The sequence below is a fragment of the Ammospiza nelsoni genome, chromosome 1 (assembly GCF_027579445.1).
Source record: "Ammospiza nelsoni isolate bAmmNel1 chromosome 1, bAmmNel1.pri, whole genome shotgun sequence".
Taxonomy (NCBI): domain Eukaryota; kingdom Metazoa; phylum Chordata; class Aves; order Passeriformes; family Passerellidae; genus Ammospiza; species Ammospiza nelsoni.
Genome location: NC_080633.1, coordinates 57,839,600 through 57,867,141, shown reverse-complemented (window position 1 = coordinate 57,867,141; position 27,542 = coordinate 57,839,600). Strand labels below are relative to the sequence as shown.

The 27,542-nt window shown below is 37.8% G+C and overlaps 1 protein-coding gene across 4 annotated transcripts in view; it reads right to left on the bottom strand.

The window, feature by feature from the left end:
- SLC12A7 (solute carrier family 12 member 7) overlaps positions 1–27,542 on the bottom strand; it is a 119,543-nt gene that overhangs the window by 6,693 nt on the left and 85,308 nt on the right. For 3 of the 4 annotated variants that reach the window (XM_059475159.1, XM_059475151.1, XM_059475167.1), the window contains exons 12-21: positions 27,313–27,487; positions 25,425–25,543; positions 24,625–24,723; positions 22,616–22,735; positions 20,867–20,971; positions 18,645–18,813; positions 15,849–16,044; positions 10,753–10,922; positions 10,474–10,605; positions 8,205–8,312 (exon numbers count right to left, since the gene is read on the bottom strand). In XM_059475159.1, coding sequence (XP_059331142.1) covers positions 8,205–8,312; positions 10,474–10,605; positions 10,753–10,922; positions 15,849–16,044; positions 18,645–18,813; positions 20,867–20,971; positions 22,616–22,735; positions 24,625–24,723; positions 25,425–25,543; positions 27,313–27,487 — 1,393 coding nt within the window. Of the gene's footprint in view, positions 1–489; positions 607–8,204; positions 8,313–10,473; positions 10,606–10,752; positions 10,923–15,848; positions 16,045–18,644; positions 18,814–20,866; positions 20,972–22,615; positions 22,736–24,624; positions 24,724–25,424; positions 25,544–27,312; positions 27,488–27,542 lie in introns of all 4 variants that reach the window. The other variant, XM_059475176.1, reaches the window with a different exon arrangement.

Sequence of the window (27,542 nt, the reverse complement as noted above, 5' to 3'; positions counted from 1 at the left end):
ATATGAGCAACACTTTAGGTGCACACTAAACTAATTGATTACATCAGTCCATTTCCTTTCAATGTCACCCCACAGAATACAGTAATGACATATACAGGTTAATAATAGCTCGCAAATAAAAATGGCTTGCACTCCTTAAAAGATCTAGTATATCAATACAGTCTCCGAGAATCTTCAGTACTTCAATAGAGGAACTATAAAGGAAGTCAATGAAAGCACGAAATAGGTTTATTAATGTAACACCCTGCTTCTGGCTCTTAAGAAAACAGGCAGAAACTCAGAAATTAGTTTCTTTTATGAAAAATAAATGTGAGAAAGAGAATATAGTTCATGTCACAGAAGCATGAAATATAAGAAAGACAAGAAATATAAGGTAACAATGAATTTAGAAAAAATTGTAGTTAATGTGTAGTTCAGTTTGCAATAGTGGTACTTGAAGTGTTGCAATGGAAAATACGTCTAGTCATAGCCAGCACTATGTCGAGCTACCTCTTCCTCTTGATAATCATTAGTCAGCAGTGCCTGAGCATCTTGGACAATGGACAATGGACTGGAGTAGCTATTTCTTCTAATTGAGCCTTGAGACTCATCTGTGATGATCTGAATCTGGGACAAAAAGGTTACCAATGACAAAAAAAAAGTCTACAGAAAAAAAGAGATATTATTCTTCATTTTAATAGATGAAATGTGGTATCAGCTCAAAAGGCTCTTTTTCACAGAATTCACAGAATGACTAGGTTGGAAGAGAACTTCAGGATCAATTGACCACGCCCTAACACCTCAACTAAACTGTGGCATCAAGTGCCATATCCAGCCTTTTTTTAAACACATCCAGGGATGGTGACTCCACCACCTCTCCAGGCAGACCATTCCAGAACTTTATCACTCTTTCCATGAAAAACTTTTTCCTAATATCCAATCTCAATTTCCCTTGATTCAGCTTGAGACTGTGTCCTCTTGTTCTGTCAGTTGCTGCCTGGTGAAAGTTACCAACTCCCACCTGACTACAACCACGTTTCAGGAAATTGAGAGTGATAAGGTCACCTCTGAGTCTCCTTTTCTTCAGGCTAAACAACTCCAGCTCCCTCAGTTCTTCCTCATAGAGCCTATGTTCCAAGCCCCTCACCAGCCTCGTTATCTGCAGCATAGACCGCGGCCTGAGACCTTTTGACCCGGCTAGTAGAGAGGGCGGCCAACAGCCCCACTGCAGCAGGGGGTGTCAGTCCCGGTGGCAGGGCCCCAGGGCTGACAGCTTCAGGCACCCCTTGGCGGCGGAGGCCTCAGGCTGTGCCTGCAGGACGAGGTCTCGGGGGAGAGCTGCAAATCAGGATGAAGCGAATGAGAGTCGGACACTTCCTGGGGTCCAAACAGGTTTAATGCCAGGGGCCACCAGCAGGGAGTGACCGGGAAAAGTGGTAGAGAATGAGGATATAAAGGGAGGTGGAAACCAAGGGAGGGGTTTACAGAAAACCAATCAGGAGAGGTCGGGGGATGAACTGAACATGACAGACTTGAAGGGAGAACCAATGGATACATTGTATAGGAGGGGCCCCGGGACCACAGCCAATCACGTCCCCTACTGAGGGGAACATTCTGGAAAAAAAACTAGGAGGGGTGGGGAGTGATTGACTGGGCCCAGGGAGGAGAGAAAACTATACATATTTGGAAATGGAGGGAGGGGAAATTATATAACATAGGGAAAACCATGGCAACTACTTAATAGACAGACACTGAGGCGGGGCAAACTGGGAGGACAGAACCATCACAACAAAATGGGGGAGAAACAGAACATACCAACAAAACACACTACAACAGTTGCCTTCTTCTGGATGAGCTCAAACATCTCAATGTCCTTCCTTAACTGAAGGCCCATAACTGGACATAGTACTCAAGATGTGGCTTCACTAGTGCCAAGTACAGGGGAAAACTGACCTCCCTGGTCCTGCTGGCCACACTATACAGGCCAGGATGCCACTGGCCTTCTTGGCCACCAGGGCACACTGCTGGCTCATGTTCAGCTGGCTGTTGACCAGTACCCCTAAGTCCCTTTCCACCTGGGCACTGTCCAGCCACATCATCCCCAGCTTACAAGGAGGCAGGGAGTTATTTACAGGGGCCAAAATGCAGAACTCAGCACTTGGATTTAATAAACTTCATCCTATTGGACTTTGCCCATCCATTCAACCATTCCAAGTCTGTCTGCAGAGCCCTCCTACCTTCCAACAGACCAACGTACGATCCCAGCTTAGTGTCATCTGCAAATTTACCAGTGGAAGACTCAATACCCTCATCCGTGTAATCAATAAAGATATTGAACAGAACTGGTCCCAGCACAGACCCTCGAGGGGCACCACTAGTAACTAGTCACCAGTTGGATGCAGCACCATTCACCACCCCTCTGGGCCCAGCCATCCAGTCAGTGCGTAACCCAGCAAAGAGTGCTCCTGTCCAAGCTGTGGGCTGCCAGCTTTTCCAGGAGTGTGCTGTGGAGACAGTGTCAAAGGCCTTGCTGAAATCCAGCTACATGTTGGAATCCATAAAGTTAGAGGGTTTTAGGAAATGGTTAAAAAAGTATAGGCCTCAGACTGAAGTTTTGTTAGCATTGCAAATACAGCAGAAAAGTTTCCTAAACAGTAGAGCATACGTGACAAATAACAATAGGCCTCTGTAGAATTGGCTTATGGATGGCAACAAGGTTATTTAATGTATATCTTTAGAAGGTTAGCATGAATAGAGCTCTGTTCTTTGTCTCTTATGAACCAGTCTTTGTTTTAACTACCATTACGTGTGTTTTATAAGATTGGATAGAATGCTTGTCAATATGTGTTGTTCTATGTATGATTGGCTGAAATCCACACTGAGATGGTTTTATGCTATGCTGTATTGCTCCACCTCCTTGGCATTCCCTGTGGATCAGCGAGCTGTTAACATCCTGTCTCTATTGTCTAACAATGTCCTGAGACTGATGTGCTGAAAATAAAAAAAGCTCTTCACTGGTCTGTTCACTTTGTCCAGTGTTGTGCATATCTGGACGTAGTTGCCACGGCAAGTGGGTTCCTCGGTAATGCATGGGTTCCTGACACAATTGGACATATATTTTCCCATATATACCTGACCCCCGCACTACACAACATCAACCGCCTTTCCTGCATCCACCAGGCAGGTCACTTGGTCATAAAAGGAGATCAGGTTGGTCAAACATGACCTACCCCTCCTAAACCCATGCTGGCTGGGTCTGATACCCTGGCTATCCTGTAAGTTCAGTGTGATGAGACTCAGTATAAACTGTTCTATAACCTTACCGGGTACTGAGGTCAGGCTAACCAGCCTATAATTAGCAGGCTCCTCCTTCCCACCCTTTTAATGAATGGGCGTCACATTGGCCAGCTTCCAGTAATCTGGAACCTTGCCAGTGAGCCAGGATTGCTGGTAAATGATGGAGCGGCTTTGCAAGCTCATCTACCAGCTCCCTCATCACCCTGGGATGGATCCCATCTGGTCCCATGGATTTATGAATATCCAAGTGGCTCAGCAGTTCTCTGGTTGCCTCCTCCTGGATAACATTTTTAAATCTTTAGTGGTTAGTTATGAAGTCCCTTTACAGACATTTGTGAAAACAGGAAGCCAATTTAGTCCTTCCATCTCTATGTGAAGCTCAAATATTCACTTGTTTTTGAGGACCACTTTCATATATGTATATATTCAGGTGAAATTTTTCACTCAATTACAATCAAAAGCATGAAAAAACTAAAAGCATATGAGAAAGCTACTATTCAACTGTAAAAACCTAAAAACCTAAAAATCTAATCATTCACAAACAGTGAAACAGTAATCAGTCAAGGGGTCTGCTGGAAATGTATTTAGGATAATTGAACACTGTAGATGAGTTGAGGGGCGACCTGGGAATATATCTGGCATAGTAGAAGATTGCATATGTTAGTTAAGATTTTAAAATTAGTTAAGAAGCTAAGTTAGTAATATAGGTGGCAAGAATCAAGTACCTTAGTTAAAAAGTAACAAATACATTAGGAAAGAGAAGCTAGTAGTGACAGGGATAGATGTAGCATTTGTGAAGGAGCAGAGACCATAGAAATACCTTGCTTTAAGAATAATCAAATAGTTAGGAGAGGCTTGGACCATCACCAGCAGATCAAAACAGAGAGCAGGAATCTGCAACTCCTTGCACATGTATTTGGAAATGATTCCACATGTGTCCAGCATGCTGCAATAAATACCCTTCTTTTCAACTTTAATTAGTTAAAGAGTCATCTGTCTGTGCATCACTCACCTGAATGCACCCAAATTTCTGCCAATCTTACTTAACAGCACAACCCAAGAGAATTTGTTGGTGCAAAGTATTATTACCTTCTCACAGGTCCAATTAACACTGCTTTGCCCAAGAGTCCTTAATGAGAATTAACCAGAGAAAGAAGCCAACAACCACCAAAAATGGAAGCAAAAAAGGGAATGAGGCTCTACATTTTCCTTCCCCTTTGTAGCACTATTAAGTCAAATAAATTGATATTTACCAGTTATACCTAAGTTGCCTATGTTATGCTTTGCAGGTACTTATTATATTTATACCTGAATAGAAAAAAATTGACCAAGTTTTCAAAAAAAGTGAACAAAAATATGATGAGTGCTCGATCCTCAGTTCTACAAGAAAACCCAGAGGCAAGATCAAATCAATTCTGTTTTTAAAAGTTGACAGGAGAAGGGAGGATGAGGGTGACTGCTCAGGGGTAAAGGCACGCTTATGACTAAAACAGCAAATAAACACTGTACAAAACCAAAGTCTCCACTTCGAGAAGGTCTGAGCCTCATTTGAAGGCATACATGCACAAAAGTGAGTTTAAAGTACTAATCTTGGTGGTAACAGTAAACCAAACTACACTCACTATTCAAAACTGGAATACCAGCTTATATTTGAAGGCCTGGAGACAGATATTAAAATGAAAAGCAATGCTAATTTGAACTAGTGATACTAATAAAAGAAATGTTTTGGACATCAGCAAAAAACTTAAAAGAATGGCTCAGCTAGTTAAAAAAAAAAAAAAGTCAGGGTAAGAATGGGTCAGGCACTCTGAGCGCATACACTAATCTTGTAGCTCCAGAAGAAGTGAAGACATAAATAAACTGTTGTGGTTCAATGTTATTTTATTGATTCCTTGTTAAGTGGTTCATTCTGTTGTACCCCCATGTTCTCCCCAAGTTGGTTTACCCCTGGTTTTACCCTTCCTCAAAGCTGTCCCTTATGCCATTCCCCACCCCTTGTTCCAGCTGCCTGTCAAGGCATCCCAGCTTGATTCCCAAACCTTCTCTGCCACTTAAACCTTGGGCCAATCCCTGTCTGCAACACCCCCTTGGAATTCCCCTACTACCGGAAGCCCCATTGGCCCATGTGACCCATCCTCTCCATCCTCCTACCCCAATTGGCCCCAGACACTCGATATAATCCCCTCATTCTGCCCCTGAGGATTCCCTATTGGTTAGCTGTTTGTATCCACCTCCTGACTTGCATCCAAACAAAACCCCTGGCACAACAGAGGTAGAGGCTTTTTGTCCTGCTCTTTTCATCTGGAATAAACTGTTCCTTGTGGAACCTCAAGATGCAAATACTTTTCCTTTCTCCTCTGCCTGGTCCCTGTCGTGGCTTCTGTCTGGCATCTTAGAGCAAGTGGCTCTAAAGGTTCTGCCTCTGGTAAATCCCCATACCGAGGCAGTTCCCCACTCCTGGCATTGCGCTGGAGTTCTAAGAGTTAGTCTGGGTTCTGGTGGTCACTTCAATATATCACATTTTCTTATGAAAATACAAAAGAACAAGGTAGATTTAGATATTCTAATCAGAAACAATCAGTGGATATGACTTTTTTATTTTTGGACAAGGCAGTAAGTACTAGAGGTTCCTGGAATTACCAAGGGTCAAGGGTTTTACTTCAGACCCTGAAATAAATTCAGTGGTGTTTTGAATATTCAGATTTCACCTCGCCTGATAAGAAGGAAGAAACTGATGCTATAATGGTGATGGTAAAGTTCAGATAAAAGTGAGTAATAAAGCAAGAAAATTATATGGAGGGAATAGAAAGAAATAAAAACTTTCAAACAAACAATATTCTGAAGTATAGTCCAGATTCCTTCCCACCAGCTCAGAGCTGAGAAGAAATTCTTTTATCTCTCTGCAATTTAAGTGCTATAGAATACAGAGCAATAGCTTCCACTAATCATGTGGAAGTTAAATCCTTCAAAATCTACAACAGATAAACTACTCAAACTCCACTGGAAAAATACTACTATTCAGAAAAGAAACAATAAGGCTGAATAAGTTGTACAGAAAAGTTTGGGGTTTTTACTAGAAGGATGTTAGGCAGGCTCAGTTTGAAAGAAAATGACATTTTACAGCAATAAACTGTAACAATAGCAGGCATCTTTAGGAACCTTTAAAAATCATGGAAAAAATGGAAAAAATAATAGAGAGAAGAGGACAAACAAAAGGAAAAAACCATAAAAACCCCAAACTGCTTGGACTTGTATGGTTAAGACCACAAAAGACAAGCCATAAGAAAAAAAATCTAGCTGTTATACAATTGAGCAATTAAAGACAGTAGAGTTCTCTTGTTTGCCATGGGATGGAAATCATTTATGTGATGGCAAAGCTAGAGCATTCACTATCTTCTACATCACTAAAAAGTCTTGATAATACTGAAGAGTTAGCAGAATAGATGAGGGGGTAGAAGCACAAACCAAAAGGAAATTACTTGTAAGTTACAAATATTCATAAATTTACAGCTGAATGAAGCTTGTTGCTACAATATGCAAAATAGTAAGGATAGGGGAGCAGCAAACCCAGCATTTCCATCTTCATATTAGAAGATTATAGTTTGTTGGGCTAATTTTGATTCTAAAAAAAAAGGGAGTTGATTCATAAAACATGCAAAATAATGCAGAAACTAAAACATAGTGTGATTTGAACAAATGTCTATTATATTGTGTAATGTGGTGTATTTGTAAGTCATATGATGAGTGGCTGAAGGACGTAGTGTTCTCTAGAATGGAGAAAAGGAGGCTCAGGAAGGACTTTCTCACTCTCTTAAACTACATGGAAGACAGTTGTAGTGAGGTGGGGATTGGTCTCTTTTCCCCAGTGTCGGGAGTTTAGTTCAAGCATGGCTTAAAGAAAAAGGCCATGAAGCCATGCAATTGAGAGAAAAGTAAAAGGTAGTTGCAAAGCAGTTCCAAAAGCAGTTCCCAGCCTGACTTCTATAAACAATTAGACTCTCTCAGGCATCATTGTATAAACAATAAGGTTCTCAGGCAGTCTTCCCATAACAAGTGAAACACCCTCTCTGGGAAAAGATGGCACCCTGGGAACAGATATGGAAGTTTTGGGAACTGTTCATATCACAGTGGGAACACTGGTTTTGTTTTGTGTAAACAATTGTCAGTATTGTAAAACAAAAGGAGTGGTTAGAGTTTTCTCTGTTAGCCTATCATATACCTGGATTTTGGAATATGCATGAAGTTAATTAACACTGTTATTTAAAGTGACTGATCAATCAATAAATTGGAGTTCGATGCATTATAGGATGGTCGTTCTCCCCTCACTTCAACACCCCAGTAACAAGTGACAAGAGGAAATAGCCTTAAGTAGTACCAGAGGATGTTTACACTGGACATTAGGGAAAATTTCTTCATGGATAGGATTATCAAACATTTGAATGGGCTGTCCAGGGAGGTGGCTGAAGTTGAGTCCCTGGAGGTATTTAAACAACAGGGACATGATTTAGTGGTGGATTTGGCGGCATTAGGTTAGTGGTCAGACTTGACGTAAAGGTCTTTTTCAATGTAAATGATTCTATGATCCTAAGACCAAATCACAATCAAAGATAATCAGTCCAGTTGCATAATCATGAATCTTAGCTACTGATGTCAAGTTTGGGAAGGCTTTTAATGTATTCCACACTGATGTTCAAATGTTTTGCTAATTGACACTTGTACTCAACAAAAACAGGAAAAATCTTAAAATCTCTTTAAATAATTTTTTTCTTTCCCCCACATAACTTTAACCTTGCAAGTAAAACTGGTTGTAGAGAAACACAATGCAGTTATGAAAGTTTTTGACTAGCTAGAAACTGATAAGAAGCTACAGCCATTAGATTGTACTTTGAGATTTTTCACAGAACATCCTGTCAAGTTGAAGATCCTACCTCCCTTTCTCTTTCATTCTTTGATAGCTGCATCTGTTTTAGCATCTGAGATCGCTGTTCCATCATAAGTGTCTTCTCATATGTGAACGCAGAAATATCATTTTCAAACTACAAAAGAAATTGGAATTAGTAACACCAGAAGAAAAGTGCTACTTACAAGGACAACATTAGATAGTGTACCTCTCATACCTGTATTCATTTGGTGGATGTATTCATTAGAGTAATCCTAAGCATATAATTGATCAATCACTTCTGTCCTCATTCTTAAAACTTACTATTCAAACAGCAATTTCATACAGTGAACTATCCTACTGTAACAATATTATAGTGATTTTATCTAAATTTTAGGTACTTGGAACAGACTTTCCAGTAACTATTCTGTTCCAACTAGGCTGCAGAAGTGAGAGTTGAAAGCACTTACTTAAACTGGGTATGCATTGCTGCCACCTGAGCATGTGTGGATGCTTGTTTCTTTAAAAACTGTAACTGTTAGGCACAAATAACACATTATGCTTTGATCAGTGAGAAATGTTCAAAAACAAAGCCATTTCTTGCCATAGCAAGAAATTCTGGCATACATTCTCATATTGGCTGAAAACTAAAATACAACATAAAAATCTATACCAGTCACCTGTATTGTCACTGACTTGTAACATTTCTCTTATCCTCTGGAAGATTCTCAGAATTAAATATTACCCACAGAAGAAAAGAATAAATTGTATTTCTGTAGTGGTTTAATCCCAGCCAGCAACCAAGGCCCACGCAGACTCTAACTCAAGTGGATTTGGGAGAGAATCAGAAGGATAAAAGCTAGAGAACTCATGGGTTGAGATAAAGACTGTTAATTAGGAAAAGCAAAAATTGTGCATTCAAGCAAGAAAAACAAGGAATTAATTCACTGCTTTGCATGGGCAGGTCCCCATCATGCATAATAGTTACTTGAGAAGACAAACAGCATCACTTCCAACATACCCCCCTTCTTCCCTCTTCTCCCCAACTTATATACTGAGCATGATGTCATATGGTCTGGAATAGCCCTTTGGTCAGTTTGGGACCTGTCCCAGCTGTGTCTCCTCCCAAACTTCCCCAACTTCCTTGCTGGCTTGGCAGTACAAAAACCAGAAAAGATCTTGGTTCTGTGCAAGCTCTGCTTCACAATTACAACAACATCCCAATATTATCAATCCTGTGCTCAGCACATACCCAAAACACAGCCCCATACCAGCCGCCATGAAGAAAATTAATTCTACCCCAGCTTAAACAAGCACAACTTTCTATATTGCCTTCTGTTCAAAATTCAACCAAGGCTGAGCCATTTCATGGCATTCTATGTTCTTTCAACTGTACATGCCACAGCATTTGAGACTTTCATATTTAGTACTCTAAGCAAAGAACACTAAATTTTTTCACAAGCAGTTTCTTTTAAGTAATTGAAACAATTCTTAAAATTGTTTTCTGATTAATTAGCATGATAAACCTTTTAATAAGTTCTGGTGATTCTATAAATGAGTAGAAATAGACATTTTCAACCAGTTTACTCATTTTCATCTCACTTCAGAATGAGTAAAAGTTTTGGTTTGTTTTTATTTTTTTTTTTCCATGAGTCTTACTTTGAACATTATGCTAGTCACCTTTTAGTGCTGGAAATTACATCCTTAGTTTCCAAAAAAAGTGGGCCAAGACAAAAATAGTTTTTGTCCTTTCTCCTAAACAGTTTATGACCCATAATTTAAAAAGGAAAAAAGTTACTAAATTAATTTTGTCACTACCTTTACTTGTGAAACTGTAGGTCCTGCTTTCAGTACTGGCTGAGGCTGGAGATGCCAAGAACAACTCTCATTTGAGCCTAGGGATTCCTTATTCCAGAGAGGTATTCTTACAGCAGTTGGAGACATAGACAAGTCCATCCTGTCTCATACCATATGTCTTAGCTTATTAGATTAAGCACATTTAGCCTTCCATTTCACTGCTTGCTACAAATTCAAGCTTTTCCTTCCAAATGAACCAGCTATATGGACTAGTAGTCATAAATAAAGTAAGAATTAACACATAAAACATCTCAAACTCTACTTGACAAACCCATTAAACTCACCACCACATACAGCAGTATTGTAACATGGTAAGATAATGATGCTTAACTTCTTGTTTTTCATGAGACTACAATTTTTTAATTTCTATATTTGTGCTAATAGCTCTTTATTTGAAAAGGGCTAAACCTGTTTTCCCAAGTTTAGTCCCAGTTGCACCTTAAAAATATATAATAACAAACCATTTCAACAACTTCCACTTGAGCATTTAGTCTAAGGTGGTATAAGAACATCTGAAGATCCTTCTTCATTTGAATGCTATTATCATCCATTTGAGCAACGGTGAAGATACGCATTTTACATTTTCTCCAAACCTACCAAAAAGATACATAACAGTTTGTAATACTGTGATTGCTATTACCATGCATAATTTGAACAAGGTGAAGGAGTATTTAATTAGACATGCTTAGAACCATTTAGTGCTAGAAAATTAAATCCCAGCCATTTTCTGTTGCCCTTGCCTTGTGCTGTCGAAGGAGGAAAGGCAGCAACATCAGCATACCACCATCATGAACAATCCACCACACATCTATATTTCCTTCAGTAAAACGTTCTTGATTTGTTGGAAATAAGTCAATGTTTTTAGCCACCAAAAGTGCTTGTTGAGCTGAAGTTGTTTCTCGTACAGTATCTGTAAGGGAAAACGACATTTTATCAAGGACTCCTAGCTTTCATACACAAATTTTGCTTTTGTTTTAAATTCAAAAGATTAAACCCTCCCAGATTCTGCTGATGCAAAAGAGGAATATTCCAGGTGTCTTGGCAAAAGAGGAATATCCTGAGTGTCTTGGTTGCAGCTGGGACAAGGCTAATTGTTTCAATAGCAAAGAGGGGTGTGGCTAGGACCCAGAGGTTACTCTACACTACTTAATGCCGTTGGTGAAAGTGGGGGGAGTCTCTTTCAAAGAGAAGGGGTTCCTTCTGGTCCAATAAGCATGATGCTGATTCTCAGCTGGAGGGAGTGGTTGGGTGGCACCAGTTCTAAGACAGAGGGAGAGGTAGAGGTGGCACACCTCTAAGACAGAGGGAGATGTTGAGGGGTGATCAGATGGAGCTTCATGGTGAGCATTTTTGCATATGCATCATTGTCTCTTTTGTACACTTTTTGCTATTAACATTGTTGCTGTTTCCAGTAAATGGTTCTCAACCTGTGATCTTTACCTTTTGTGCCTCCAATTCTCCTCTCAAACCAGGCTCAGAGGAAAAGTGAGTGAGCAGCAGCATGATTTGGAGTGTGTCAATGAGAACACTAAATTAGGGAGTATGACTCCTAAACCACAACAATCTTGATTTGCTGTCTGAGGTGAGGCACAGTGGGTTGAGATAACAACAGACTGCCCAGAGCAGGTCAGAAACAAATTTGATCTAGGCATTTTTGGTTTAGGTATGGAGCCACCGGTCACAATGTTGCTTGATCTGTTCAAGCGGGAGTGGTACCTAATCCTGTATATATTCCTGTATGTGCTCCTCATGATATTTTTCAGAGTAGGAAGAGGGATCAGGATTTCTTTGCTTGATATGCTGAGGGATGTCAGTTTATGACATGGTAGCATCAAAGACAATGACGATCATTTGGGATATATATTGACTGTTGCTCTCCTACTCTTACCTCAGGCACTACCTTTGCATATTTACTAACCATACATACTCTGCAGCAGGAATGGGAGAGGATAATTTCCCCCAGCTTTTCATCCCCTTTTCCTGGCCTTTTACACCCCTTTCAGCCTGTTATATTTAGAGAATTCTGAATTCCATTTGGATGTTAAGGAAATCATATTCTTTGTGCTAAGTCTGCCAGGTCTCCTCAGTCTACACCATGTTTAGAGTGACAGAGTTTTCTTAGGAGTTTGCTCAGACATCTGTCCGAAGGGTGTATAATCATGAGTAACAAGGCAAGTGGGAGAAAATGGGCCAGATTTTGAAGGATTATTCTGCTCCAGTGGTTTGGAACTTCACTCCTGGACAACTACAGGACCATGGTAAATTAACAGAATACTTGACAGAAAAATGCTGCGGCAATTCCAAAAAATGCTGTGGGAGGTGTGAAGTTTTGCAACATGCTGGGCCTTGGCTACTATTTATCGGACACTCCACAATACTAGACAGCAGTCTCAGGGGGAAGAGGAGAAAAGCAGACTGACAGGCACTGCAGCCACTCAAACTGCAGCTGAACGAGAGGAACAACCTGTGCCAGTAGCAGTCACCCCTTTATAGAAAAAAATCAAAGACAAAATTAGTTCACTTAGTGAAGGATGAAAAGGAAGGAGAGACCTCACAACACAAGGAACAGACAGGGCCAGAGATAATCACCCAATCCCTATCTCCAGGTGAGCTGTGAGATATGCGAAAAAAATTTCAGCCACCAGTCGGGTGAGCCCCTACTGACTTAGCTGCTCTGATGCTGGGATATTGCTGCCTGTAATATGAAACTAGATGGTAGTGAAGAGATCCCTGACCTCGCATGTCAGCATTAGCAAGGGGATTGGGAAGAAAACAGAAACTCTCAGCCTCTGGAGCCAAGTCCAGCCAAGCATGAAGGAAAGGTATTTTCTCAAGGATGACCTAGTACTGCACCCATGCAGGTAGAACACCATGGAGAAAGGTATCCAGTACATGAGAGAATTAGCCGTGCTGAAGGTAATCTATAGGGATTCAAATAACAAACAGTCCTCTGTAGATCCAGATGAGGTCCATTGTACACAATCTGCATGGGAGAAATTTGTACAGCATGTGCCATCATTGTGTGCCAACTCATTGGGACTGATGTCAATGAAAGGAGAACAAACAATGCTTCAGACATATATCTGACTACAACAATATGAAGATCATCTTTTTCCCTTCCTAATGACCTATGCCTTGGCTGTCCAAGACTGCAGATAGATCAAGATCAAGCAAGTTAGAAAGGAGCTATCCCATGCTCTGTCAGTATGCAACAGTCGCATACTGGCAGAGCATGGCATAGAAAAGCATCTATAAGAAAGCAAGGTTGCACTGGAAAAGGGTGAAGCTCCAGAACACTTGGAATACATTGATTACATCAGCTTGTGGTGCAACGCAGCAGACATTTTTGAGAGAGGGGAGAAGATAACCCAAATCACCTTGGAAGCCAGTTTTGCCATAAAGCAAAGTAAGGTCAAGGGATCTGCCCATGAAACTCAGATTTTAGGAATAAAATGGCAACATGGACATCATCAGATTGCCATGGATGTGGTCAACAAAATAGCAGCTACATTCTCACCAACCAACAGGAAGGAAGCAGGGGCTTTCCTAGGCAGTGTGGGTTTTTGGAATATGCATATTCCAGAACACAGTCAAAGCAAAAGTTCTCTCTATTATATGACTCAGAAGAAGAATGATTTTAAGTGCAGTCCTGAACAACAAAAGGCTTTTGAACAAATGAAACAAAAGACTGTTCGAGCAGTAGCCCTTGGCAAGTTGGGACAGGACAAGATGTGAAAAATGTACTCTATGCTGCAGCTGGGAAGATTATTTCTTCCAGGAGTTTCTGGCAAAAAAAAAACCAGTACCTGGGGAGACTCAACAATGATTCCTAGGGTTCAGGAATCTAGATGCAAAGGACCTGATGCCTGTTACACCCCTACTGAAAAAGGGCTACTGGCATTACAACTGTGTATTATAAAGAGGTTCAAGCATCTTCAGAAGTGATTAGCACCAAAGCACAGCTCCTCCTGGCATTCCAACTGCCAGTGCTGGGCTGAATGTTCAAAGGAAAAATCTCTTCCACACATCATGCCACTGTTATGTGGAGTAAATGGGTCATGCTGATCACACAGTGAGCTTGAACAGGAAACCCTGACTACACAGGCATCTTAGAAGTCATGACAAACCAAACCAAAAATAAAAATTTTGTACTAAAATCAGAGGAGGAAAAGGCGATACATGCTGAGGAGGCCCCACCATATAATCAGCTACCTGAAAAAGAAAAGTGTTATGCTGTTTTTACTGACAATTCCTCTCATATTGTAGGGATACATGGAAAATGTATGGACTCCTGTGTGGTGAGTCACAGAAACTTTTGAGGGACAATGTGGATCAAATCAGGTTGTGGAACTGAATGGCGTCCAACTGGCTTTAAGTATCACTGAACAAAATAAATGGCCAATGCTCTAGCTGTAACTGACTCATGTATGGTAGCAAATGCTCTGTGGGGATGGCTAAAACTACTGAAAAAGACCTACTGGCAGCACAGAGGTAAAGCCACCTGGGCTGCTGAATTGTGGCAAGACATTGCTGCTTGGGTAGAGAAATTGGTTGTAAAAGCATCATGCAGATGCACACATACCCAAAAGTCAGGCTATTGAAGTACATTGCAACAATGGACAGGTGCATTGGGCAGCCAAGAATGAAGTCTCTCAGGCGGCAACATAGGCTGAATTATTTTTAGCTCAGTGGGCCAATGATATCTTAGGTCACGGGAAAAGAGATGCAATATAGCAATGGGCTTGTGATGGAGAAGTGGACTTAACCATGGACAATAAGCATGGACTAGGACAGATGCACCAGTTTTGAGCTCCTGATGCAGCTTGCAACCAGCTCTCCTGCTCTGGAAAACACTTAAAACCTGCAGTCATGGACTAGATGGACTCAAGTGGACTCAAGAGACATCTTGGAGGAATGGATATCGACTGTGGAAATTATACTTGTTTATATATATATATATATATATATATATATATATATATATATGCACACACACATTCATATACATACATACGTGCAATGACATATATAAATATAGAAGTTGGAAGGATTAGAATCCGGGCACGATTTTATACCATATAAATGGTATAAAATATGGGGTGGATAATGTTTTGCTTCTGGCCAGGACACAGTTAAATTTTGCAACAGCCAGGAGGGGGCATGGCTAGGACCCAGAGGTTATTCTATACCACATCAGGTCATTGCCAGGGGCAGGGCTAAGGCAGTCTCTTCCAAGGAGAAGGGGTTTCTTCTGGTAGAATAAGCATGGGCCCGATTCAAAGCCAAGGAGGAATGGCTGAGTGGCACTAGTTCTGAGCCAGAGGGAGCGGTTGGAGTGGCATGGCTATGGTTGGGTCAAGCTGCATGGTGGACATTTTTGCATGAGGATCACTTTTTTTTGTATACTTTCTGTTAATAACACTCTTGCTCTTACTGTTAATTTTCTTATTTCATTGCTGTTTCCAGTAAACTGTTCTTATTTTAATCTGTGATCCTTACCTTTTGTGCCTCCAATTTTTCTCTCCAACCCAGCCCAAGTGGGATGGGGAAAGACAAAGGGGGACAGCAAGCAGCAGTGTGATTTGGAAAGTCTCAATGGGAACACTAAATTGCCAAGCAGCATTCCTAAACCATGATACTGAATTTAGTGATCAACCTGCTTAGAAGAAAAAGCAAACCTGTGGTTGAAGAGGGCTGAGAAAACCAACTCCAGATTAAATCAGATACAGATTCAATTGTCCACCAGATGTTCAGTAGCACATTTCCTCCACACAGCAAATACATTAGTCACACAGTCAAATTACACATGCAAATGAGAAAGTCAATAAACACATACCAACAAAATTTTTCCATGAGAAACGATTTTCTGCCTGCTTCCACGATTGTGGCCATGCCATCAGGACCGTGTTGTGCTTCATCCCTCCTAGACCAGCTGACTGAATCAAATAAGATATTCCATCTCTGAAGTTAGGAGATACCACAATCTGGCAAAATCCTTTAGTCTTTTCTACACCCATTAAGGCCTTAACATTCTGCAATAGGAAAATTACACATAAGGAAATACAAACCATCAACACTGATAATTAACACCAGAAGGAGTAACAGCATTAAATAATAGCAAAACTATATCAACAATGTATAACCAACATGAAGATATCACTAATTCCAAAAGAATGAACATGATTCTATGAAATCTAGAGCCCAAATTGCTACCACTCCAAAAGACACCACACAGTTTTTTCATTATTTTAATTATTCAGCCTTTTATTTCCAAAGAAGAATGAACAAGACATGAGTAAAAAACACATAGATGAAGATAAATGAAGTAACACTGCTTCAGGTAAATTCAAAACCAGTGACTGACAAAGCAGCGTATGGTTAGAATGATCAGTCATTTCTTTTGGAATTGGAAGAGTTTGGAAGTGTGATGCCAAGTACTTAAAAAGATGAGGCTGCCAAAGTTCCTTAAATACCTTTGACATTAAGAGGCTAATAATTTATCAGCTCCCAACATGGAAAAACAGATGTGCAGGAGAAAATTGGAAGAACTGTCCAAATAATGACGAGATAAACTGACCAGATTAAATATCCCACACTCCTTTAATTTCAGAATAGCTCCCCTCCTTTAAACACTGACAAACACAAAGACACGTAACAAGGTAGTTTAAAAGAGGCATTCAAACCGGTATCAAGCTTGACCAGGGAACATGAACTTTGGCAATTATTATTTTCTGATTAAATAACTTTAAAACCCCCCATCATCATCAGTGACTTGTGGGGGAGATCAACATGTTTCAGAAGGAAGAACTAGTACATAAATATTTTGTATTTTGCAAAAAAACAAAATTTGTCATAAATCATCAGGAACAGATTAAATCACAGAGTGCCAGGCACTGTCTCAGTGTAGCTTCACATCAGAAACTCTATGTAACAGAGAAAAAAGTCTTCAGAGAATTTGCTAGCAAAGATAACAAGTATGTCTGTACAAATAATATCTGTGAGGGTTTATCAGTTTAAATAGATGGGGTTTTTTTAATGACAGACAGAAGAAAATCTTTCTTTTCTACAGGTCTCCTAGAAACACTTTCTAGTTTAATTTCTCCAGAACCAATGGGGCCTTCAGATGCTGAAACTTTTACAATTCATCTTCATTTCCATTTTAAAAGCAATAGTTTCCTAAATCTTAACATCAGGTCTGACTCTCCAGAAAACCCATGGATTAAGGCACCCTTAAACTCATTCATTTTCCATCTCTCAGAAAAACAGTTAAGTTAGACTGTCTACAAATAACATTTCAAATTCTTGTGGGTAAACAGTTTCTGTTTAAAGGTTTTTTCCTGTTTTATTTCATAGGCCTAATTTTGTATTCTTCATCTTGTTTTCTACTCATACATGTTGATAGCAAAAGCTTAGTAACAACTACTTCCACAATACAGCATGGTTGGACTTTTCAGCTTGTTTCCAAGTTAATTGTTCTCTTAGAACCTTTTCATGTGATATCAAATAGGTAATCTATCTTTATATTTTCTTATTTTAAAAACCACTATGGATAGGCCTGAATAGCAAGAGGAAGAAAAAGGAAAACTGTGAGGAAATGGGCAGTTAGCTATGTTAGCTAGTCCATTACAAGATTTTAAATGCTCATCTGTTTAAGAGATGAGGTTTGAAAAAATATCATGGGTTTTTACACAGCTTTGAAGGCTATTTGGATCAAAATAGTAGGCATATCAACTGGTACTCTTTTGAGCAACACTGCAGAAATTAACCAGTATGGAAGACATAATGGCAATCAAAACCTACTTTTGGACATTTCAAAAATGTACAGGAAACATGATAGTTTCTCCAAATGTTTCCCCACTCTATAAAGATAGGAGGAGGAGAGTTTGCATAGGCAAGTAAACACAAGTACTATTTTTAAAGAAATTGAATTGAAACTAAATTTACTTGTGTTTGTAGGTATAGTTGGATATCATTTTAAATTATATAACAACTTACTATTTTTTCCTACCTAGCCCACTTTTTCTGGACATATGATATAAATAGAAAAATAAAATAAAGGATCCCAAGAAGGATCCTGTTCACAGTTTTCTGGCAAAGAGTACTCCTAATCCTGATTCTCATATGTATTTCTAGAAAGATGTAGAAAATCACATAATGAGGATGATATTATGCCAAACATTTGCATTTATTAGTTAAACATTAAATATTTTGTTAAATATATGCTGTTTTCTTTATAAGGTAATTTGTTAAAGCTTGCTGGGTTTTGGTGATTTTTTGTGGTTGTTTTGGGGGGTTTTTGTGGGGGGGTTGGTTTTTTGGGTTTATTTTTTTGAGAGGGGTGTTAAATTTTTTTTTTAATGTAATTTGATTGTAAGCCCAGGACTCTCAATATTAAAGAAAAAGCTAGGAAGTATCAGTGTTGCCTCATCCTATTAGAAAATTTTATCAAACATTTTGCTACATACACCAATCCATTCTTTTTATATAATCACTGATTGTGCTGAAAGCAAAATTAAGATGTCTTATTCAACATTTTACAACAGTCTGTTCTCATTAAATATATAAGCTATCCAGATTCAACATTTAAATACTAATGTAAATTACAAGTATTTGCAAGTTCTCTTTTACATACCTCTTCAGCTTTGTGAGTTTCTGTACATTTGTCTAAGTAGATTCCCTGAAGCACAGAACCCACAATAGTCAGTCCTTTACCAGCCTTCAACTGAGAGGTAAAAGAAAGCAATCTAGGGTGTTTGACTAACTGCTCATTATCCAAGTTTAACAAGACCAAAAGTTGTGGTCTGCCAAAAAAAGGGAAAAGAAGTTTAGTGCACACACACACATTCATTAGGAAGAACTGGAAAATTAAAATGAAGAATTAATAAAATGCAGATTAATTGCTTAATTCAATGGAAAACAGCCAACTCCTAAGTAGATAAGCCATAATTTGCAATTACAAACAACAGTTCAGGTATGGAATACATAAATCATCACAATGTCATCTTGAAAAGTTCCATTAAAGACCAGTTTCCCCTAGAAAATTATAAAATCACTCTTCCAATGTCATCTGGTGCAACCTGCTGCTTGAAATGACTAAACACTGAACATTGTTTACTGCTTCATTCAGTTAGATTTGGAAAACATCTAGAAACAAACCTCTGGGTCACCTCTTCAATGCTTAATTATTTTATCACGTTCTCTTATTCTCCAATCCTAATCTGCTGTAAGAAATCCATCTTCTTAGTAACCTTCTTTTAGGTTTTGTATGTTTAATTAGTTAGTTATAACTTTAACCTCTTCAGCCTCCTCCAAGCTGAATAGGCATAGCCCGTCAGTCCCTCCCCACAGGAGAGATGCCCCTGTGCTCCAACCATCATCTGCGGTTGTATCTACTCAAGTTTGTCATTCCTACATCATGGTACATAAACATGAAAGAAATAGTCTAAATGTATTCTAATGAGTACTAAACAAAAATAACCATCCCCCGATATATTTACTTCTCAATGTACTATTTGTCCTCCTGTCCAGCATGCCATTGCCAAGACACACTGCTGGATTACTATCTCCTGGGAACCACAGGCCCTTTTTATGAAAGCAGCTTCCCAGTCTGTACTAGGCATATTCAGGTAAGGATAGAAAGATAACTGCAAGTTATCTATTCTGGATTTTTATGATGCTCTCAAATGACCACCCCTCTACCTGTGTAGGTCCTTACAAAAGGACAGTCAACCCCTTAATCATACTAAGAGTACCCAAAGTTCAGTTTCAACTGCATACTAGATGAGGATGCACTCTGTTTCCTTTAACCAATATTCAATCTACTTACTTTTCACAAATCAACATTTTATACTTTTCCTGTATTGCTACAAATTCAAAAGACTGATGACAAGTTGGATCATACTTCCTATCTCAAAATTAGCACAGTTTAAGATGTAACAAGATTGTTCAGTTCTAGCAATTACACTGACACAACAGAAAGCTCATTTGGAACTGAAGCAGTCAAATATTTAACAGGATTGTCAATGCTACATTACATTGGTATTTCTGAGATGCCAAGTTCATCAGTCCCAGGAAAAATGGTAAAGTAATGCCATTGTACTGAAGGACAACAAAACACTGCATGTGCACGCACCTCATGATATCACTGAGCAGTGACTAGAATTAAAGTATCACATTACATTCATCAGAAGTGACAATGTGCAAACATCCTTTATTTTTAAATGTTAAGTAACTTTTAAAGTTGGCTTTGAGGAAAATTAAATTTAACAAAAATTAAATTTAAAAAAAATACATTGCAAAAATAGTAGAGGACATCTAACTCCATTACAGTAAAATGTGAGATTTTGTTTTAATGGCATCTAAGCAATTTAGAAAGTGCTACTTTTGAATGAAGCTATATAAAAAGAATACCACAAAAAAGAATTTAAACAAAAAAGGGTCCTCTGTATATTTGTACAATCTATTTCAGAGGATACATACACACACACACAAAAAAAAAGTGCTTATGGAATTGCAGTGTTTCTTCTGTAGACACAGTGAGATTCAAGGGTAACTGTTTCTTTGACACTGAAAAATCTATAATTTATCAAACATTACAATTCTTCTGCACTTTTGAAAACCCTGTCAACACTATGGATTTAAGTCAAGTTAGTTTGCCACAAAGTTGATGACCACAAGTCACATTCAGTTTCAGTACAATAGTAGTATTGCAATGACATAATTGCCATGCCCAAGTTAAAACATAATTTTAAAGGTGAATCTCACTTTATCTTTACTTCACTGCTTTACCAGCAGTATTCCAATATATTTCCATATTTCAAGAATTAAGTGACTCTGAGAAACATAGGACTCTACCTCCAGTTCTTGGTGTGAGGAGGACCATCTTCAACACGAAGCAAAGCATAGCGAGCTGCATTCAGAGACAGTCCTCGGATTCCATCGCCCCATTCTTTTTCCGCTCTTCAGGATACAAAAGTGATTCAATTAACAGGGTCCCATTTATTTATACAGGTCAAGTACTTTTTCTCATGTGGGGGATAATGGATGTAAAAAATGATCACTCTCTTTTTGCATGAATGCATGAAAAAACCTTGTCTTGTAGACTTAAATCAAGATTGAAGACTAACCAAGGTGAAGCAGTTCCAGATCCCTTCAAGGTAATTTTTTCCGTATTTATAAATATTTACTATGGTCTATTTTATACTTCAGAAGCATTTTTGTAATGGTGAGAGCTACTTAAGTTGCTTTTTAGCACTAGAATGAATAAGCGAAGGATACTTAAAAGGAATTATTCTAAAGCCGCAAAATTAGTAAGTGAAACTTGACTTCACATGGATTAGTATAACATATCTTGCCCTCAACACCACCACTATAGTCTTCTCCACTTTCTTTCCTTCCCAGCTTCTCTCCCAGAAAGCCTAAAGCTCCAACCATTCTCCTGTCCATTTTCAGTCTCCCTACCTTTTCCAGTCCTTTTAATTCCAATATAGGATATTGATGATTGAAATTGGTCAGGACAATGGATTCTATAATGGCAAGGGGTTCCTATCACTTGCCCACCCTCCCTCCCTCTGATTTTCACTCATGAATTTTCTCTGAGCTAAGATACCTCTATTAAAGCATCTCCTTCAGTAAGGTAAATGTCCTGGCATGTGCCAGCATTTGAAGAAATTATATATAAATTTGGAATTATGCATAATTTTATGTATGAACATATATATAAAAAACATATACATGCATGCGGAACTGTTACCATCTGATCTGACTTCCTCACTAAAATCGGGAAATTAATTTCCTTATCATTAGACCAGTAAATAGAGGTGTTATAATCCAGAAAAGCATCTAATCTGGAAGTGGAGATATTAAAAGATGGAGGATCCACAGGGTGGAACCGTTTATACCAGCTGATCCACTTAAGAGTTGTGCTTAATCACCCATCAAAACAGTGGCCTAGCTTCAATTTCCTGCTCCAAGATATTACTATTTTCTTTCAGCATATTCTTAGAAATGGACAGCATGCTCCTTTACTGATCATAATTACCTGTAGTGTTTATATGTTATTTAGTTGGGATCTTTGCTGTTTGGTTTTTTTGGGTTTTTTTATGAACACAGCATGCCCTTTAAGACTCATAGTTGCTCAGCATGTCCTACAGGTAAGACTGTCTCTTGACAAATGCATACAGTGCAAAGTATGTTGCAATTTAAAGATTAATTCTAGAAAGTAATCAAGTCCACACACACAAAAATGTGAGTTTGAGCTTCTGCACAAGGTAATAATAATCTACAGTCTTGTAATAGCTTCTTGATATTGAAAGGTAATATTCCTGAAGTACCAAAATTACACCATCATCTCTTCTCCAGCGAGAGTTTCCCAGACTTATTTGCTCTTATTTCTGTGAGTTCTCGCTGATGAAAAGTATGTAACAGATCTTCCAGAGAAATTCAAATCGGAAAACTTACAACCCTTAACAGAGATTGGATCTTACCTTGTTTCAAAGAATACTCTGAACTTTATTACTTCAGTTGTATCTGTTTTATACAAAAGAGCTTTTTGCTGAATGGTAAAGATATTAAATATAGAATAAATAAGATATATGGTCTTACCCTCTATATTCTATGTATTTGTATATACATCCTGCGATTAGCATGGCAATCAAAGCATAGTACCAAGAGCAAATGAACATCAAGGCAAGACATAAACTCATCCCCACGAATGAAAGAGTCCTAAAAGAAACCATTTTTTTCCATTTTTTTAATAGGCATGCAAATGTTCTACAAAGTTAATTTCTTATTCAAGGTAACTTCCAGAAAGGCCTTTCACCTTCAAAGGTTATTTTTTAGCTATTATAAAATAAAAAATGCATTGTCCCAATTTTAGCTTATATGAAAAAATTGCATTCAGAACCTTTGTGTGACATAAATAATGCATCTAAATTAGCTATAACAATAGATTTACTACATTTGTAGTATACACAGTATTGAAACTTTAGTACCTCCAAGTAAACTCAGTTTCAAAACACATTATCACATACTACTGTTGATTTGAATTTAGGCTAAAAAATTCAAACAGTAAAAAACAACTTTGTTACTTCCAGCAAAAATAGTTGATTAGTTTAAATTCTATTTGACTCATCAATTCTATTCTTCACTTCCATTGTGGTCTGCCTCTTGGCCATTATCGTAAGTCAATAGAATACAGAAAACAATCTTCTAAAGGTTACGAAGAAGAATGAATGTAAGTTGAAAAAATTACAAAATAATTTCCAAACTTAAGTCTATATGCCTGATTTGCCCACATTTATCAAATTTAGATGTAAATCATCTCAAAATTGAGAGTTTTGTGTATATTTTTAGTCATATACAACTTCCCAAATTAGTTTTCATCCAATTTCCAAATTACAGCTAACTTTGACTATATTGACAGGTGTGTTGATATAGTTAACTTTGGTTGGTAGCTTTAGTTTGGTATTTTAGTGCACTGAGTTCAAATTTAAACTAAGGGAATGCTTTCTACAAGTTCTGAGGACATCAGTCTTGTAGTTTGTATAAAAAAACAACAGCTGCTCTTTCATGCCTGAATTAATCTAAAACTCTACTTTCACTCAGAAAAGAAAATGCCACCCCAATTCCTGCTAAACATTCCAACACCTGTTTTGGCTAGAGGTAGTCACACAGTGAGTCAGCTGCCTCACCGATGTCTCTGAGTAAAATACAAAAATTAATTGTTGCCAAATGTATGTATTTGGAGGGTTAGGTGTCAAACTAGTATGTAACTACAGAACAGATTCAACAAGCTTTATCAAAGCTAAAACTGCAACATTTTGTTTTCACTCAACTCTTTAAAAGGAAAAGCCATAAATAACTCTTACATCCTAGAATCACGCCAGCTTATCTACTAAATGCTCTAGTATTTAAGGTTATTTCAGCAGTAAAATTTCTCAATAGAATTCTTTTTAATTAAGCTATGTACTTTTAACATACAGTTAGAAAAAAATCAAGAAGCTTCCCAATCTTAGTTTGAGATGTTTAAATTCATAACCCATTAAAAAAAGATTAAACCAAAAAAACCCACACTTTGACCTTCTGTTATTATTACTCATTTTTTTAAAGGGTTTACTTCAGTTATCAAATGCAATGTCCAAAGCATATTTTAAAACCAGTCATCACATCATCAATGAACCAACTGATGTATATTGAATGAGACTTTTTTCTGTAGAAGTTTTAGGTTTGTGTATTTTTTGCATAACCAAAATAAAAATCGTCCTAACCTTCCTGAACATTTTTACCAGTTCTCCTTAAGTATATATACAAGGCAGATTTCATGGTTTTTCATACTCATTTTCCCACAGAAGATGTCTTGGCTTCTAAGCAGAATAAAATGTCATCCTGTAACCCTTTTCCAAACTATCTATATTAGCCACACATTTTCATGATCACTGTTATTACTATGGCAGTATTCTAAAAACATGAAAACAAATTATGCTCTTATTGAGTGCATGGATCATAACTCATTTAAGTCAGAAAGGAGATTTTGCTTTATTATTGCAATAAAATTAAAAATTTAGGGCTGTATAGTTAGTTTTAACTCTTCTGAATGAAGAAATATTCCCTACCAGTGGTAATACTTGAAACGAGGTCTCCAGTTGGGAGTTCGCAAAAGCGTCTGAACTGCACAAGCCAGATTTACAAACATATAGCACATAAGGAAAAACCTGTTAAGAAAGGAAGAGCATTTTCTAATAAGAAACGTACTAGACAGATGTGCATTAAAATATAAACACAATCCAAAAAAGGGAAGGAAGGTGTCCAGTTTCCTACATACTAGTATACAGTTTTCTGTATACTATGTTCACAGTGGCCAAGAGAACACAAGACACACATTAAGATTGCTTACAGAATATTAGGTCTCAAAATATCGTATTATCATAATATAGAGCCTCAAAGATGTGTTTTGGAAACAAACATGGCAACTAACTGACAATCATGGTGTATCATTTTTGGTTGGGACAGAGTTAATTTTTTTCTTTTTCTATAGTAGCTCAGATGGTATCATGTTCTGGACAAAATCAATAAAAAAAATTCTATTCATATTCTAAAGGACTGAATTTTGTCTGTCTCTGTCAGATGCACTTGGCCTAAAATAGCAGTAATTATTGTTTTAAAATCCAAGTTTTTTGAGAGTTAAACATTATCATTCCAGACCTCTGTCATGGAAAAGCGTCTTTGTGCCTAGAAATTAGTTCAGTCAAAACAGTTTGTTGTTTCATATTATCTCCAAGATCAAATAGGAATATAATTTGATAGAAAACAAAGTCTAACATGTATTATTTAAAAAAGAAAAATAATTACCTAGTTAATTTTAAAAGAAAACATTATTTAACTTAAGAACATAAAACATCACACTCGTACTTACATTGAAAGAATCGGTGCTACACTGTCCAATGAGGCTATCAAAATTCCTATTTCACAAATACCAACAGTGAGAAGCAGAGCCCAAGTTGGTTCTCCATTTGCTTTTCCATGACCAAATATCTAGTTCGATTCAAGTTCATAGTAAGATTAGGGAAAGCTGTTCATTAGACAGTAATAAACTATGGTGCAAATCATGAACTAACTTATTTAGTCTAACTTGAACTAAAAGTAGTTATTAGTTACAAAGGAAAATGATGCAATTTATCCTGTGAAAAGCCAAAATTAAAATTGCAAAACACACATATCCAATATGAAATATGCTTACTAAAGTAAGCAAATGACTACATAACATTGAAGTCCTATGGAAGCTTTCATTGAAATATTCTTGAGAAAATTAAAAATCATATGCATAAGAGATTTATGCCTAGTAAAAAGCTAATACAGTTTAGGCCAGTACTTTTTGTAACATAGAAATTAGGTGTCAATTCAGTACTTACCAACATAATATTGACCCTTAAAGAGAAACTAGACAAGACTATGATCCTGCACAGTGCCCTACCAAAAAACATTTTGCATGTGGTAATTTCCTTTGTGGAGAATTCTCTACAGCCATACTGATGACAGATGGCAAAATGCCTGAGATTCCAGTGGTATTTATTCTCCTCCATATTCCTCCATTAAAATACAGAAATTAAGATCTCATTAATTCTCCATGTTGTCCTCTTCTTTTAGCTTCCTGTCCTCCATCTATTTTCCTACTATTATATTAAAATCCTTTTCTTTTCTACTCATGTTTCAAGTCTTTAGTTTTTTTCTTAAATATGTCAGTCTTGCTTCTATAATAATGTCCTTGCGTTTCCTTGATTATCCATGCAGTAACCATATCACTCCAAAACAACAAGTGCATCCTTAAGTGTCAAATTCTTCTCTAAATAGCCTGCTTCTCTTCAATTCTCCTTCTTTCACTTCCAGAACCACAAATCTTTCCTTTTGATTCTCCATTCCTTTCAAGTCTAACTCTCAGGATGTGTAATCATAATGTCACCTTCTCTCCACCAAATTTTTGCTTTAGGCAAAAGTAAATCTTTCTTGTTTCTTTTTCTCTACACTACCCAGAACTTACAACTTACTCCATTACAGCCCCTTTCCATTGACAAGTCAAACTCCACCACTACTCAGTCCCTCCACCCTAGCATACTTAGTGTATTTATTTCCTGGTAAGCTTTCAAACTCCAAACTTCACCATACAGATCACAGCTTTGCTCTCCAAACAGTATAATCTTTTGGAGTTTTATTTACTTTTTTTTAACTCAAGTGTAGTTTAGGTTTTGCAGAGGCAGCCCAGCAAGAATTCTCTTATCATCTTCTGTTTGCCAGCTCCCTTACTTTGAGAAAAATCTGATTTATTTCTTCTTAAAACATGCACTTGGAACAAATCTTCATATTTGGAGTAATGGGATAGAATTCTATTGTTCTATTTACTGACTTAATTTACCTTACAAAAATGAATAAAAATTAGAATTTCATCTCTGTAATATGAGAAGTTTTATGGAGTTCTATAGTGAGATTAAATAACTCTGTTCACAAATACAAGCAGTTAACACAGCCTAGAGTCTAGAAGTTCAGTTATGAATTGCTTCTTAATTATTTATTTCCATTTATAGAAGTCTCAGTTTGGAACCAACAACTTTTATGTGTAAAATCAAATATAATTAAATTGCAATGCACAAAAATGAAGCTCAAATTTGTCCTACAATAGCCTGATCAGTTATTGTACAGAAATAGAACTGAGCTCCAAATCTTTTCTTCATACTCTACAGGAACAGCTGAAATAATGTGTCAATTTTTTTTTCCAAAATACTGTAACAACATGAATAAAGAAGTCTCACTTGAATAAACGGTACAATGCCATCTCTTGCAATGGCCTGCAATAGCCGGGGTGCACCAGTGAGACTCTGGAGACCAGCACCACATGTTGAAAAGAATGAACCAATCACAATAACCCATGGAGAAGGCCAGGCTAGTGTACCAACCACCAGATTTCCATTAACTGCTTCTCCAAACCTTAGGAAAGAAAAGGGAAACAAAAATAATTAAAACAAAACAAAACAAGAATCAG